The sequence below is a fragment of the Melospiza georgiana genome, chromosome 1 (assembly GCF_028018845.1).
Source record: "Melospiza georgiana isolate bMelGeo1 chromosome 1, bMelGeo1.pri, whole genome shotgun sequence".
Taxonomy (NCBI): domain Eukaryota; kingdom Metazoa; phylum Chordata; class Aves; order Passeriformes; family Passerellidae; genus Melospiza; species Melospiza georgiana.
This window is the reverse complement of record NC_080430.1, coordinates 95,042,635-95,059,084: the sequence shown is the minus strand read 5'-3', so window position 1 is coordinate 95,059,084 and position 16,450 is coordinate 95,042,635. Positions and strand designations below refer to the sequence as shown.

General features: G+C 39.0%; 1 protein-coding gene across 6 annotated transcripts in view; it reads left to right on the top strand.

Moving 5' to 3' along the window:
• The window catches only part of CARMIL1 (capping protein regulator and myosin 1 linker 1), a 188,959-nt gene that overhangs the window by 136,922 nt on the left and 35,587 nt on the right, over positions 1-16,450 (top strand). For all 6 annotated transcript variants that reach the window (XM_058022148.1, XM_058022131.1, XM_058022110.1 and 3 more), the window contains 5 exons: positions 1,092-1,220; positions 1,473-1,604; positions 5,778-5,953; positions 7,940-8,027; positions 10,689-10,838. In XM_058022148.1, the coding sequence (XP_057878131.1) occupies positions 1,092-1,220; positions 1,473-1,604; positions 5,778-5,953; positions 7,940-8,027; positions 10,689-10,838 (675 nt within the window). The remainder of the gene's footprint in view (positions 1-1,091; positions 1,221-1,472; positions 1,605-5,777; positions 5,954-7,939; positions 8,028-10,688; positions 10,839-16,450) is intronic.

Below are 16,450 nucleotides of genomic sequence, written 5' to 3'. Positions count from 1 at the left end.
CAGTTTTAAAAGAGAATTGAAAAAGACTCTCTAGGATGATAGAATTGCATTATTATTCCCAGAGTGGTTTTTTTTCTGTCCAGATGTCCCAATGAGACTTTCTACTGTCTAATAATTAATTAGCTTTTTGTACTTGTAAAAAAAATACCCACCCAAAACCCTTTGAAGAGAAAGATTCATGTGGATCTCAAAAGGAGCATGCTGTGAAATTATTTCAGTTCTCATTGCTAATGATAATGATATAAGATGCTGGAACTGTAGGCTTTATATGATGGTGCAGGCACTCAGATGTTGCTTCAAAATGTCAAATAGCCGGTTCTGATGTATGCTAAGTGGGCTGATAAAGACTTTTAACTATTATATCTCCCTGCCTCATATATCTTAATCAAAGCTGACTATGTGTCAGGCATTCTTAGTGATTTGTCTTGTAAGATACACATATACCACCTGCCCTGCATTTGCAGCGTGTTGAATGAACTGTCTTGTGGGTACAGATTAAGTCCAATTTATCCCACTGTGAAATGTCTGATGGAAACTTCTGCTTTGATAGTTTTAATTCCCTTGCAACTAGGAATATTTACATTTTAAAAGAATGCTGCAGAAGCCTGCGCAGTTGCATTTTGCTTAGACTGGAGAAATCACTGTTAGTATTTGTTGAATGAACAGAGCTTTCTTTTACTGTCTGAACTTCTTAACAATTTAGAGACCTTTAGACTATAGTCTTAGGTATATCAAAAACATTTTCAGCATTAAATTTGATCCAAAAACCAGAGTAACACTTAAATAGGATAACTTGTTGATTATTTGCAGTTATCCTGGAGGTTTCTGGGGGGAAATATTCCACAGCATTTATTTTTCCTGATGGTCAAGTTTTATTTATTTTGCAATGCTTAGGGGTGTCTTTATGAGATGTAGTTCTTTCCTTCTATAGTATTGACATACTGCCAAGGTTTTGTCATGCCTTTCCAGGTTGTTATATTGTCACAGCAAATCTCATCATGCTGCTATTGATTTTCTACCTGGACTGGATTAAGGTTGTGTTTGACCAACGTCCTGATGTTTTATCTTTTGTATTCCTTTTGTTCAAGTAGATGATTGACAGAATATGTGTAAAAGTGCAAGATCATCTCAACTCTTTAAGGAACTGCGGTGTGGATGCTGTACAGGAGGATGTCAAATGTGCAGAACGGCTGATGCGGGATGCTAAGAACTCCAAAACAGTAAGCCTTTCCCAGTATGCTGGCAGTGCTGAGAGCAGTTCTGTGTGTGCTTGCAGCTTTTCTGGTTTTAGGCAGTGAAAATAATAATATGTGTCACAAAAGAGTATTTCCTTCTGATGACCAACTATAGCTAGTATTTGAAGTCATAATTCTAATTTATGAAGACTTTGTTTTGGGCAAAGAAATTTCCTGCTGTTTGTCCTGAAGACAGTGATGAGCGTGTTTTCTGAGGATACTCTTCCTGTCTTACAGCTCTTACCAAATCTGTATCACCTCGGTGGAGCTTCTTGGGCAGGAGCAAATGGTGCACTCTCCAATCCAATACAAGAGACACTTGAATCCATGGCTGGAGAAGTCACAAGGGTAGTGGACGAGCAACTTAAGGTCTGTGGATAGATGTGTTACCATCTCTCACATGCAGAAATAACTAAATCTGAGGTTTTCTGTTGCTAAATGCAACACTTGATTTTTCTTCTCAGTAGATTTGTTTGTAAGCTAGCTATCTTTCCATTATTAGTTTCTTATAACTTTGGGCCATGTAATTTGGATTTTTATTCCCAGTCGGAATAAAATAAAAAGTTGCCTGTATGTTTTCAGTGGGCAGAAGGAGCATATACTGTTTATCATCTTTTCTCAGCTGCTAGAAGGGGAAGACTGATCAATTGCTCCTTCAGCCTTTTGTAAAGGCATTTCTCAAGCACCCTAAGAAACCTCATGCCCTGGAGGAAAGTGCTTGGTAGTTAAGGAGCCCTAGTAGAGTGAAAGCTGCTGTTTTATAGGCTCCATAGCAGATTTTTTTTCCTCGGTGGTCACTTTTGAACCTTATGGAGGATTTCCACTTTACTGCTTGATTTGGGTAAGTTGTAGGTATTGAGAGTGCCCAATACCTACAAGTGGTACAGGCAGCTTTACATGAAATCATCTCGCAAGTTGCCTGCCAAACCTCAACTCCTGAAATAATGTCATTGATCTGTCAATGTTCTCACCTGTGTGCTCAGCCAGCTCCTGCTTAGAAACTTGCATCTTCAGTTATGTTTGCTCTTCCTGTGCAACAAGCAAAGAGCCATCCATACAGCATGTGCACAGGTATCAGTCCTGGAAGAAGACAAGGTGGAGAAATTTTAACAACAGTAGGGATCTGTATGGAAGTTGATGAATTTAAAAATATGGCTCTGGGGCAGCTCAGATCAACTTCTGTTTGTGACTAAGCTGCTTTGTCTGTGTTCTGCAGTATTTAAACAGTTTACAGCCTTCATCTTCAGATTCTTTGATCTTTCAATTGAAACATGAAAATGCTTCAGTCAGTGGAAATATAATGAAGAACAATAATAATGCCATATTACTAATTACTTTTTTGAAATTAAAAAGTTAATGAGGAGGAAAATGGTGCTCTATTTTTAGTATGTTTCTCCCTTTCCCCATTATATGAAATACAGTGAGAATTTCTGCAGACATGATTTATCCATAAGATTCTTCCCAGTGGAACCTCTGGGGTATTACTGGGACAAGAGTAGTCAGGTCAGCCCTTCATGCTGGGCTTATGCACTTAAATAAGTTCATCTTGGAGAGTCTTATGGAAGGTAGAAAAAAAAAAGCCTCTTCAGCATTTGGAATATTCCTGAATTAATGTGTTTTCCATTTACACTTTTACGCATTTACAACAAAAGGCACTTTAGCTCAACCATTCTAACTTTTACATTTACATTTGATCTGTGTGGCATTCACATTTAAGTGGCTTACAAAAAACTATAAAGTTGTAATGCTCTTTGTATACTCCAACACTCCTTTTTATTAATTTTCACTTAAGGTGGAAGGGTTTTCTTTTAAGTTCTATGCATGGAGGAAGAACTGATGAACATGGATTAGAATTACTTTTTCCCCCCAGTTGTTTAGGTCAATTCAAAACATCGTAAGAAGTTTATTATTTGTAAAAATAGATAAGAGAGCTCACATAAAGACAATTCTTTTTGTAATTGTTGGGGGAAAAAATCCTGTGTTCTGTAAGAGGAGTTTTGATTTTTTGTTTCCATAGCAACTGGAGTGTGAGTCTAAAAAGAAGTTTGGAAATTGGTTATAGGCAATGAACATATTTTAAGTAAATAAGATTTTTTTTCCTTGCTTTTTTAACTAAAGGAAAGGAAGAGGGGTGAAGAAAGGAGTTAGAGTAAGAAAAAACAGTATATTGGAATGAGTTGAGTTGACCAGAGGAGAAATTATAGCAAGACCCTTGCCTTTTTCTTCTCCTGCTGGTGTCACTGTGGACACACAGTACCTGGAGATGTGTTATTCAGTCAGTAAAAGCCCAAGGGAAAATAAGCAAGACAAGTGGAACTTCTACAAAAACAATTGTTTTGTAATGACGGAAGTGCTCAAAATAGTCTTCCTAAATTTTGTCCTGGAGCAAAGGACAAAAATGGATCACCTGTTCCATTGTTTTATTTTGATATCATCATTCTTCAGTCCTTTTCCTCACTGTATCTTTCCCCTGAATGCTAAGATTCTTTAATTGTGGGTAGTAATTTGTTCTTTTCTTTCACCTGGTGACTGGTACTTGCAGCCCTGTAACTGAAATGTGTGCACTTTCACAGTCAATATTGGTAACTGTGGCATTCCATCAGTGAAAGATTTGAGCATGGAATTAGGAGGTGAGGAAAGGTTTCTGTAGATACCTTCTATAGATAATGGTCATGTGAAATCAACAGCTAAAATCCACCAGTAAAGAAATTGTGTTGAGCTGCGCAATTGAAGATAAGATCCGAACTCTCTTTGACTTAAATTGCAAATTCTCTCAGTTTTTTTGAGTAAAAATTGATTTTGGAAATTTCAGAAAAGATCTAGTTTTTCCTGCTATGCCTTCTCACAGCATTTTTTCACATGATCCATTTTGAAAGACCCTGCTTAGACTGCAATTGTAATTCAGCATAGCAAGTCTATCACTTTTATGATTGTGATTCATCAGTAACTCTTGAGAGGCCAGGCAATTTTTTCACAATAAACTACACAATTGCACCAATGAATAGATGCTATGGAAAAAATGGATGTGTCAGGAACTCTCATTAGTAGTTTACTTGGCTCTGTGTTCTCTAACATTCAAGTTCTTCATCCCCCATGGGGATATGGCCATAGAGGCTTGAAAGTCTCTTCATTAGTCATGCTGCCCCAGAATCTGCTCGAGGACTGAAGGAGGGAGTGTAGGAAGAGTTATTAAAGGGCATCTTGAGAACCCAGCAACAAGATATATTATTAGCCATAATGGCAGTTGTCCCTTGTAAGTCTAAATCAAATGCTGCAAAGATTGGATGTTCCTGTGCACTGTGGCCGCTTCATGTTGCTTTGTTGGTTTTTTCCAGACTGTAAAAGCTACAGACTGAAAGATGCTGCTTTGAATCACTGAATTTTTTATGCAGAAATGGTGTTTTTTTTCTTGCTCATTGTCTGCATAAGGAAATTACTAGTTATGGTAGGGCTATGCAAAGAGAAAAAAAGCTCTGATACAATGGAGTTGAATTTGCAGTCACTCACCTGTGCTATGGGATTGAGAAGAAAAAGCAAATCAGTAGCATTTTCAAGGAGTGCAGTTATTATTTTTGTACAATTTGCAAATGCCTAGGTAAGATCTAGGCTTACCATTCCACAGAAATGTTGTTTCTTTTATTATTTCTAAGTACCTTTTTCTGTTTGCTTCTCAACCCTCACTCTTATCAGAGACAAGTAGGCCCATTTCAGTAAACTGGACTCTGGCCTGTTCCTTGGTTTTTTCCCACCCTCCTTTGGATTTTTCCTGTGTGGGTGGCCATGCACTGCAACAGGCTGCCTGAAGAGGGTGTGAAGTCTCCCCCACTGGGCATACTGGAAAACTGCACACAATTCTGTGCTATGTGCTGTAGGGAAACCTGGAGCAGGGAGGTTGGCCTAGGTGACCTTCAGTGGTCCCTTCCAAGCTTTCACCCATTCTGTGGTTCTGTGTGAATAAAAATTGTTGGCTATATCTAATGTTTGCTGTAGATTTACATGTACATAAATGAGAGCCATATATTAAAGGTTTGCGTGCCAACTGCAGATCTTGCTTGTAGCTGCTTCTTAATATTCAGCTGGTATATTCCAGCCATCTACAGCCTGCTGAGTTCTCAGGATCTCTCTTCCTCATTTACTGATGCTTCTTACAAATTGGCAGGTCTGGAGCACTGATGAAAATTGGTGATTCAGGGCACAGTTTAGAGGGAAGGCAGCTGCAGCAGAGCATCCACTGCAGTGGTGGGTGCACAAGGGAAGCTAATTTGTTCTGACAGTTCAACACACAGAGATGTAAATGTTTCATATTTGAAAAGGCAAACAAGTGCAGTCGCGGGTCATTTTCAGAACAAGTGTTTTGATTCTCAAAGCTATATTTTGTAAAATGTCTTATATTGCAGCTGGATGCAAAATAGATTGGAAAGCAGAAGAAGAATTGTAAAAAATACAAGTCTAAAAGTGTCATATTTGACAGAATAATGCTGTCACCTCCCAGCTGAAGTGAATGCCAGTATCTGATGTTGTTTTTTGCTTACTCTGCTGCAGACACTCCTTGAGTCTATGGTGGATGCAGCAGAAAACCTCTGCCCAAATGTAATGAAGAAAGCTCGCATCCGGGAGGACCTCATTGAGGCCAGCACTGAGAAGATTTCCATCCCACGCACTTTTGTAAAAAATGTCCTCTTGGAGCAGTCTGGAATTGATATCCTCAATAAAATTAGGTACTTTAGGACGCTAATCTAACAAAATTGGAATTTGGATTTTGGGTTGTGTGTATGTGTGTTTGTGTAGTAGAAGAATTTTGGAATGCTTTTGTGACTCACAAGGAAGTATATTGTGGCATTCAAAGAGCAGGAAATTGTCCTGCAGGTCTGGGAACTTAGATTCATATATTTGGAATCTCTAGGGATGTTAACTAAGATCATGAATTCATGTGCTCTCTTATTTAGTGAAAGATTTGGTTTGTGGTATGCAAATAACACTTTCATGACAAATACTTTTAAAAAAAACCTGTATTTTCTCACTTAACACTGGATTAATGTAATAGAAGGAAATTACACTATTTACTTTGAGTGGTAATAGTGCTTTGTCTGTTGTTACATTTGGTCTTGTCCTATAGCTGGAGCAATCACTTTAAGACTTTATGTGGGAGCTGTGCACAGCAGACAGACGTACTTAAAAAATGGAAACTTGGATATTCAAACCACAAACCTGGAGCAGAAACCATTACCCTAAATAACTCTTAGTTTGTCCTATAAAAAAAAAAAAGAAACAAAGTGGCTTTTACCTGACCTTTTATTGCTTTTTTTTTCCATACTGAATGTATATCAGAGAATCTATTTACACAGTATAATGTGGTTAACCTGTACTTAACCCTTTTCAGTTCCTTTCTGCCTGATGCTTGAAAAGCATGACATTTTGCATTGAGATGCTAATATCTTTGAGGAGGAAAGAAACAGTTTTGCGGAGTACAGCAAAATAGGAAAAGGTTTTAAAGACTTTAGGTATACCTTCAGAGTGTTTAAAATGGTTCAGGGAGTAAGTTTTCTTCACTTCAGTCCTATCAAATTAATCTTGGCCCCAGGACAATAATACTGCCTCTTCTACTTGTAGAAGCTGGAGCTGTCAGTGAGATGAGGGTGTCACACTGTGATCTTTCCTGCCTTATATTATTTGAAATTAATTTTGGTAGCTGAGGGAGATTCCTTCACTCCCATTCTCTTCCCACTGTGGCTTGGCCACCATTTTACCTCCCTATGAATTGCATTGCCTTTCCAATGAATTCCTTACCTTTTTCTCCAGGCTCTCTGCAGCAGTAATTCTAGCCCCAGACAGAAATAGCTTTGTTAATCCAATACCGCTCAGGCTACATATACAAACCATAAACCAAAATCATGTCACTTGCTGGCAAATGCCAGTTGAAAGAGTTGGTGTTGAAAGCAGAGGCAGCAGAGGTGGAGCTTTGGGTTGCAGCTCAGGCAGTCGTGCATGTTGGCTCCACATCAGCTGCCCTCCACAGTCAGAGTATTTGGTGCTGTCACCAAAGATGGGACCCCAAGGGAGCAATTCAAGGTACATATTTCCTTGAGAGGGAGTTACTAGGGCAACCTAAGCTCAGTGTGCAGGGTGGTGATGTTCCACATATGTCTGTGCTGTGGAAAAATGGCTGACGAGAAGTTCTTGAGACAGAAAGTGGTTACCTAGAGCAAAAGAGGAAGCAAATTTCTGAAGGCATTGGCTGAAGAAACAGCATTTTACACATTGTACACTTATCCTTATCAGCTGATCAACACAAAAAATAATTGAGGAAAGGAATGGATTGTAGTTGTTCAGTGGAGTAGTGTTCTATAGGCAGCACTGTCCTAATCCCATTCATCTAGGATGTGTGTTTGTCTGATTTTAGTGGTGAAGTATTCCTTTGAGTTTCACTTCTTATTTTTATTCAGCTCTCTTACCCAGATGTTTTCATTTCATCTCATGGAAAACTGTGAGAAGCAGGTTAAATATGGTACAGAGGCTCCTGTGTTTATTGTGTGATTCATGAGTTTATTTCTGAAACCTGCAGTCATGTATCCTGACACCCTCTAATGTTTTACTTCAAATAAAATGACAGCACAGTGGATAATCGTCACACTGTTGAATGTGTAATAAAGACGAAAATCTCCAGCGTGAATTAAGAAGTTCTCTCATTTCTAATCCTCATACAGTGAAGTAAAGCTGACAGTGGCTTCTTTCCTGTCTGACCGAGTTGTAGATGAAATCCTGGATGCACTTTCCCATTGCCACCACAAACTGGTGAGTTTTTTCTTGGTTGATATCTAATATGTCAGATCTCAACAATGCCATTTATATTTATAACTTGTTCAGTTACTCCTTTGACAGCTCTATTTTGAAATTAGTCTTATTTCTGTTGACATCCTGATGTCTTTTGAAATATAATTCTGGGACTCTTGCCTCTTTGCTGTAAGAAAGATGTAACCTTGGCAGAGACTGTGTTATATACTTGTCCTATTATCTTTTGAGCTGTTGTCAGATCTAGAACTAAAAATGCCATCAGAATGCAGTATTGAGTTGTTAGTTAAGAGCAGTCCTAGTATTTATCAAGGTGAGAGTATAAGGCTTGGTTGCTCATGAAATGAGAGGTAAGATTTCATTCTTTAGAGTTCTTCAGGTACTCCTGGGACCTTGTTCCCTGAATGAGTATGTTTTGAGGTTACCTCAGAAATGGAGGTATCAAGTTTGAAGAGAAATGAGTCTGAAGGTAGGAGGGGAGGCACTCTTACTTGAAGGTCCTGAGCTGTTGGGAGGCACAAATATTTATTATAGAGGTGTACTTGCCTCATCAAGAGTAGAAGAAATAAACAACTATGTATCCACAGAAAAAATTTTTTGCTTCTAATGCAATGAGGCTTTGTAAGGACAATCCAGTACTCTTTTTTTAAGGAACTTAGTGGGTGGTTGTTCTGATTAAAGTTGCTCTTCAGTTCTAATTGAAATTTCTCTGGCTTCAATTTGCAGTCATGATTTTTTCTCAGATGTTTTTTCACCAAGATAAGGGAACTATATATTCTCTTTATTTCCTCTCTGTGAAAGTCCTCACATGCATAAAACAAATCACTCTTTCTGCCCCCCCCCCCCCCCCTTTTTTTTAATGGGAGACTGAGTTACTTGAGCATGCATCTTGGTAATACAGAGCAGCATTGTGTAAAGGTACAACCTCTGGTATCTGGAGCTATGCAGCAGCAGCCTGCTGTGGGAGAGACCACATGAATGAGCTCCAGTTTGTCCTGGAGGAGGCTCAGCTGGAATGAGTGGTGACTGGGCTGTGTCTGTCCAGTGGTATTGCACAACCTGGACATGCCCAGGTTCCTACACAGTACATCATTTTCTCCAGCCTTTGAGTCACTCCACTGAAAATCCTCTGCAATTTTTCCAGCTTTTAAGAAGGCACTTTAAAAACTGTGATTTCCAGAACCATATAGACTATTTAAGTGTTTACAGGAATGAAATTGTTTTTCTCCTGATATTCCTTATTCCGTTGTATTTACATAGCCAATAATATAAGAATTCGTTCCTTTTGTCAGAGTTTCAGCGGCAGCTTAATTTTAGGACAAGGTTTGCTCGACCTCCCTCCCACTAAAGGCTTCTGGATACTTGTTGCTTTTCAGGATTGTGGAATTGGCTAATTGTCAGTGCTCTTGGTTTCTAAGGAATGACTGTTCATTTTAGGTTGGGCTGATTTGCTTTGTGATCCATTTTGGCTACATGACTAAAATGTCCCTTTCACCATTTAACTCTGCTGTGTTTCTGTTAGCTCTAGGTTGAGATGGTATAGCACTGATGAAAACCTTGAGGAATACTGATCTCAAAAATGCTGCTAGAGAAACTCCTGACTAATTTGACACTGTTAATCTTCAACTGACAGCTGCAATCTGAAAGCTGGCAGCTAGTTCTTCGTACAGCAAAGATTAAATGCACTGATGCAGTTCTCAGCCAGCTCCTTAAATTGGAGTGTCATGTTCTACTAATTCAACCACCCACAGATGTCTGTGTTTGTTGCATTGGCATAGTAGTAGTGTTTGAGGCAACTTTGAAAAATAAACCTTGTTTGACAAGACCTCAGTTTTCCTAATGAGACAATGATTAGCGTTAATTATTATTGCAGCTATTTTAGTATGCTTGAAGATAAATTCATAGCAGCTCTCCAGTTGCTTTTCCTAAGTAGGCACCATACTAAATGGGCTATAATTAACTTAGGTCATCTGTTGACCTTTTTTGATAGTTAACTAAACAGCAATCCCCTGGTTGTGCTGCGTTGTGCTGATGTGAAGCAGTGGACTACTGTTCTTCTTAGCTGCGTCTTTGAAGACTTCTGTGACCAACTGATTTGGGACAGATGATCTTCAAATATTTGCTTTTAGCAGATGTTTGTTTAATATTCTCTTCAGTTATCAAAAGAACTAGAAAATACTTCATTATTTTCGTGACATCATGAGCCCACTCCATCCCAAATAAAACCCAGGGTGGTTTCTGTAACATTCTCTGTGGTCCTAGTGGCAGTTTTTGCTGTGCAGGTCTAAAAACAGACTTTACTGTTGTTACAGCTTTTCCCTATCTATTTCTTCAGTGAAACAGAACAGAGGTATTTAAAACTGTGGGCTTTTTGTGAATAGCAGATTATAACATTTTTGGTCACTGAATAATTATGAAAATTATATTGGCTGATATTGTACATGTCTTTGTTAATTTAAAAAGGATTCAAGAAAAAGCTTCCTCTCCACACTTCTATTTCCTTTATATGACAAACCCAGTGTGAGGACTCACCAACATAACTGAGCTTTCCTTTTGTGCTTGGTCTTCCAGGATTTCTGATCACTGAAATTCTGTAAACTTTCTGGTTGGGTTCTCTTTGGTTTTTTTTAAGTTTGACTGGTGTGTTCCTGTCTTTGTCTCCAGGCTGACCATTTGACCAGACGTGGCAAGCCACTTCCACAGCAGGAATCACTGGAGATTGAGTTAGCTGAAGAAAAGCCCACTAAACGCTCCATGATCACGGTGGAGGAGTTGACAGAGATAGAACGTTTGGAGGATCTGGACACTTGTATGGTAAGACACATTCCACATCTTGTGTGGTTAACCACACAGGTAACGAGGGAAGATGCTTTTCAGAATATAATTTAGCAAATTTGTGGTATCAGGAAACTGAAGTTAGGAATTAGCTTCTAAAAGAAGTAAATGTTAGCATGGAAGATTTTTCCTGAACTGCACCTTGTTGTTCAGCAGAAGAAAAGCTTTTCCCTTTTCTTCACTTCTTTCCTCGTGCCTGTTCAGGGGCCTTTCCCTTGCATACACTGCTAGTGCAGTAAACACTTCTTTCATGGGGCACAGTCTCACAGACCTTCAGCTGAGGTAATTAATTGGGCCATGCTATCCTTTGACAACATGTTGCTTTCTGCCTTTGTCTTTCTTAAAATTAGGTTTCTTTCACCTATGGCAAAAAATATTTCTGCCTGAAAGTTATGTTACTGACCATGAACAGAAGTTGATTTATGTGTGACTTATAATAAAGATGGCTCTGTGCCATATCATCATCCTTACAAGATGTGAATCCACATGATTGCAAATATAACTGTTCTCAATCTCAAATTCCCCTCCACCCAGCTTTACTGTGGACAGGAACTTTAGGACGTGCTTCTCTATTACAAATTAGTCAGTCTAATAGGTGGTCACTCCTGCAAGGGATGAGCTTTCTTCTCTACCTTCCTACCTGATTCCTTGGCCATGTGCTTTCACCAGAAGCTAAGATGGCAGAAAAACTGATTGCAGCTTTTTGTAGAAGGTTTGTTGATTCATCTCCCTGAATAATTGTACTGCAGTCAGACAGCACAGGAGAAGGAGCAGCAGGGCTGCTGCTGTCTCCAGCAGCTATCTGTTGGTCTCATTTATCTGTAAAGCAAAAGCACACCTTCATTGCAAATACCAGCTTAAAATAGGTTATCTCCCTTCCAAAGATCCTGTTTCACTGAGAGCTGGTTTGAGGCAATATTTGTCTGAGCATCACAAATCCCTGTGAGGTTTGTGGTGTTGATTACATCATCTCATTCATCACTGGTACTATCACGTTCCAGAGGCTTTCTGTGGCGAACATTCAGTAATCATTTTGAGCCCTAGATCCTATGGGAGAGAGATCCCAGTAAAATATGTGGCATCTAAACACTGTACCTGTAAGTTAGTTTTTGCATGCTGGCTTCATATATAGAAAACTAAACTAAAGGCTTGTTTTGACACCCCACACTCTGCCTTTAAATTTATTCTTGTAGCCTGTTCGGATAGTTAAACTGGAAATGTAAAAAATAGCTCCTGTCTTTATCTCATATCACCATGGTTATATGACAGCATCATATCACTCCACTGTTATCCTTCACTTTGGCCATATTAAAATAATGGAAATGTGATGCTGCTTACACTCTCTAAAAAATGCATTAGATGCTAACTGTACTTATCTTCAGAGGTGTTTATATGTCTTCATTCTCTTCATTCACCCTCATCTTGCACAGAGATTCAAATACCTTTGTGACCCAGATTCTCATCAGTATCTAATTTCTGAAGAGAATGAAGCATCAAATAAACATGAGACAGTAATCTTAGTCAGTGCTAAGGAATCCATTTATTAAAAACTGTAATCCATATTTGGGAGCTGCTTTTTGCATCCTGACTGCAAATGATGGTTGCTTGCTGCTGTAAAAATACACAGATAAATAGATGAATTAATAGAATAGTTTGAGTCAGAAGGGAGATGAAAGATCATGTTCTGTGGGCAGGGACATCTTCTATTAGACCTGGTTGCTCAGAGCATAATCCAGTTTGGCCTTGGACACTTTCAGGGACAGGGCATCCACAACTTCTCTGGGCAACCTGTTCCAGTGCCTCATCACTCACACAGTGAAGATTTTCTTCCTAATATTCTTATCAAAATCCACCCTCTTTCAGTTGAAGACATTTATCCTTTTTTCTATCACTACATGCCCTTGTAGAAAGTCCTGCCTTTTTGTGGGTCTCCTTTAAGTACTGTTGTAAGGTCTCCTTGGAGCCCTCACTTCACCAGGCTGAACAACCCCAGCTCATTCAGCCTGTCTTCATAGGAGAGGTGCTCCAGCCCTCTGATCATCCTCATGGCCTCATCTGGACTCATTCCAGCAGGTCCATGTCCTTAAATTGGGGGCCTCAGAGCTGGAACACAGCCCTCCTGGTGGATTCTCACAGGATAAGAGTAGAGGGGCTGAATCCCCTCCCTCACTCTGCTGTCCACTCTGCTTTTGGTACAGCCCAGGATACAGTTGGCTTTCTGGGATGTGACTGCACATTGTCAGATCTTGTTGAGCTTCGCATTCATGAACACCCACAGGTCCTTCTCCTCAGGACTGCTCTCAATCCAGTCTCTGCCCAGCCTGTGTTTGTGCTTAGGATTGCCCCAACCCACGTGCAGGACTTAGCACTTGGCTTTGTTGAGCTTTAACATTGACACAATGACACAGCTCCACAAGGCCGAGCAATACAGGGATTTTTACTGAGCTAGTGTTTGCACTGAGTTTCTTGCAACTAAAAGCACTCTAAGAATGCATCTTCTGTGTGGAGTTAGTAACTTCAAAGAGAGCACTTTCCAAGTGATTCGTTTTAGCCATGGGAAAATCCTACAGAGTTCAGATATTCTCTTGATAAACATAACCTTATTTGTGGCAGCTTTTAAGTGTCACACAGGTATTTGTGTGGAAACAAGGAACCCTCTGAAAGGGGCATCAAAGAATGCTTTATGAGCTGATCAGTGCAGGACACAGATACGTTGCTGAGAGATTTTGCTAGAAAGAGAAGCATGTGGTTTTATGAACTATAATTTGGAACCTAATTTATTTTGAATATTTTGAATCTTAAATGCAAAATAGATATTTATTAATTACTTCCAAAGTGGCATTAGTCCAGGACTCTGCCTTGCTTGGTCATTGGAAATCCTTAAGCAGATCATAGCCTTTTGATTAAATGCACCTGGCATTAGTGTGTTAGGCAAAGCTCAAGCCTGAAACCTTGAATTGCAGCTTGGTATTGTGCTTGTTTGGGAGCCTAATCTCCTATAGCCAAAAGTATTTGGAAAGTAAGATAAGGCTGATTATGTTGCTGGGATGCCAGAGAAAACTCGCCTCTTCTAAGCCCAGCCTTGCTCCAACTGGCTGTCAAGATGTTTTGGGAAGAGATTTTGGTCATGAAGGTGAGGCACTGAGCTTGGATCACCTTTTGGGGGAAGCTGTTTCCCATTTGCAAAACAGAACTTGTTTTGCAAACCCCCATTATCTTCATCAATTCTTTGTTCTTGTTTTCTTCAGCGAGGCTATTTATGATCAGTATTTTGTCTGGGGTAAACCATACAGCCTCATGTTGTTATTTACCAGCTTTCCTTGAAGCTGGATTTCAACAATGTGGGGGAAAACTGGGTCTGGATTCACATTTGACTATGGTTGTAGGTAGATTGTATATCACTGAAGCTATATGAATGACTGGGAGTGAGGTGCATGTATTGGTAATAAAATGTTTATGAGCTATTTTTTAAATGTGTGGATTAAAAGCCGAATACAGAAAAGTTTGAAACACTTTGAGTGGCAGCAAAGGGATCTGAAACCTCCATTGCTGGTGATAGAGGGAACAAACAGGCACTATTTCAGAGCCTGCCCACCTATTCTCAAGCAGAGTGGATGTGGCTGGGAGGATTTCCCTGACAGAGAAGAAATTTAGATATGTATAAACAACACAGACAAGACAGAATGAAATATCACAAATGGGCTCACAAAATGCATCATTGAAAAATAGGCTCTTAGATGTTATTGCTAGTATTTTCTGTTGTGGGAATTAGGATTTCCTAAATACCAAACTCTGCATTAACATTTATTAGCTTCAGTTTAGGGTAAATTTCTTATCCAGCCTTTAACAGCGGCCTGAGAGCCCATAATATGAAAGACTTGTCAGTCATGCCAGTATTTGCCAGTCTGTTAAATGAGTTGTGAGTAACACTGGGAGCAGTTGAGTGGTCCAGCGTAGGATGAGATTGCTGGAACATTACACATCCAAGAGATTCTGATCTCCCTGGGCTGCACTACAGTAAATTGATGCTTCCCTAATCTACAGCTGTCTTAGTTGTCTACATTTGATTAGAGCTGCACTGATGGTAATGAGTCATTAGATAAAAGTTGTTTGCAACTAAGATGGAAAGAAAAATCTTTATGCAGAAAATGACTTGCTTTTCTCAGATGAAAGGAAAACCCATGGCCTGCTTTTCAGAGCTTAGACTCAATCATGAATTAAGTTCATGAAATAGTATGGTTTGTGTGTATATGATGCGTGTGACACAAATTCAACTCATGCATGCATTTTAAAACTACCTTTAAATAATGCACCTTTTTTTCACTGAGACTGAATATTATGTGTCCTGGTATGTGTGATCATGTAGGTAGGTACTATCTGATTTTGATTTGCATAATGCTTCTAGTTGTCATGTGCATTAGTACTTTGCACAAGTGAGAAGAACTAAATAATGCTCATTCCCCACCAAAAGATAGTGGAGCATCTTTATCAGATTGTGTTTAACAGTTATTTTCTTAAGTCTTTTTTTATTTTAATATTATTTTGGCTTCTAAAGTACTAAATAGAGCTCAATAGAGTTGAGACACTATTTAAAGATGTTTTGAGAGAAACAGCTTTTCTTTTACTAACAATCCCATCTTTTAAAATATCTCATCTTTTTAAAATATCTCTTTCAGCAATATAACTTTATTACTATAGGTAGTAATGAGCATACAGCCAGGATAAGTATTGTTTTTAGAGCAAAGTAGAGGTTATTTATTTTATGAAGAGGTATAGTTGGAAGTTGTTTGAAACATGTAAAGCAATTGTAGGTTGCAGTACAGAAGTTTGCCTGTAACTCTTCTTTAAAGCATTTCAGTGTAAGATTGAAACACTTGGATGGTAAATTGTGTTTGAAAAAATGCTAGTGGCTAATGGGACAGGACTGCCTGTGATGAATATTGAGTACTAGCCATTTTTCATCTATTTCTAATTTTAACCACAGAAATTGTTCTGTGATTTCAATGAAGGAAAGTTTAAAAAAAAATCTCATTAGCAATATATTAAAGTTCTTTATTGAACAATAGATTTAACCTGTTGAGTAGAGAAGAAAATTTGCAGAAATAGCAGAACACTGTAGATTGGTGGTGTATGTTTTTCCTGGCTAGCCATTGTCAAAGATTAGCAGATGAGTCCTGTATTCACATGAAAATTTATGACCTTGTGTGAATGACAAGGTGTGTATGGACCTCAGTGTTTTCAGAGAAAAGGAAAAAATGGCACTCACCAAGAATAAAATTATTGAAAACAAACAAACATGACAAAAAGACCACGCCAAACTCATAAAGCACCACCTGTAAGCTTTTCTCCCCTGGCCCACCCCCAACCCCTGCCCCTCTTCCCATCAACGCAAATTTGAATTAAAGCAACAGAAACCTCTTCAGTTGCTTTCACTGGCAGAAGGAGGGGATCATGGTGCACACTCAGGAACATGTGCACTGATGCTGTAAGAAGGAAAACCAAAGCACAGATTCTCTGGTATGCCCTGACTTACTACCACATCTGATTCCTACTGCTCTCTATTTACCTGCAACAGAATTGTCTCAAGCATA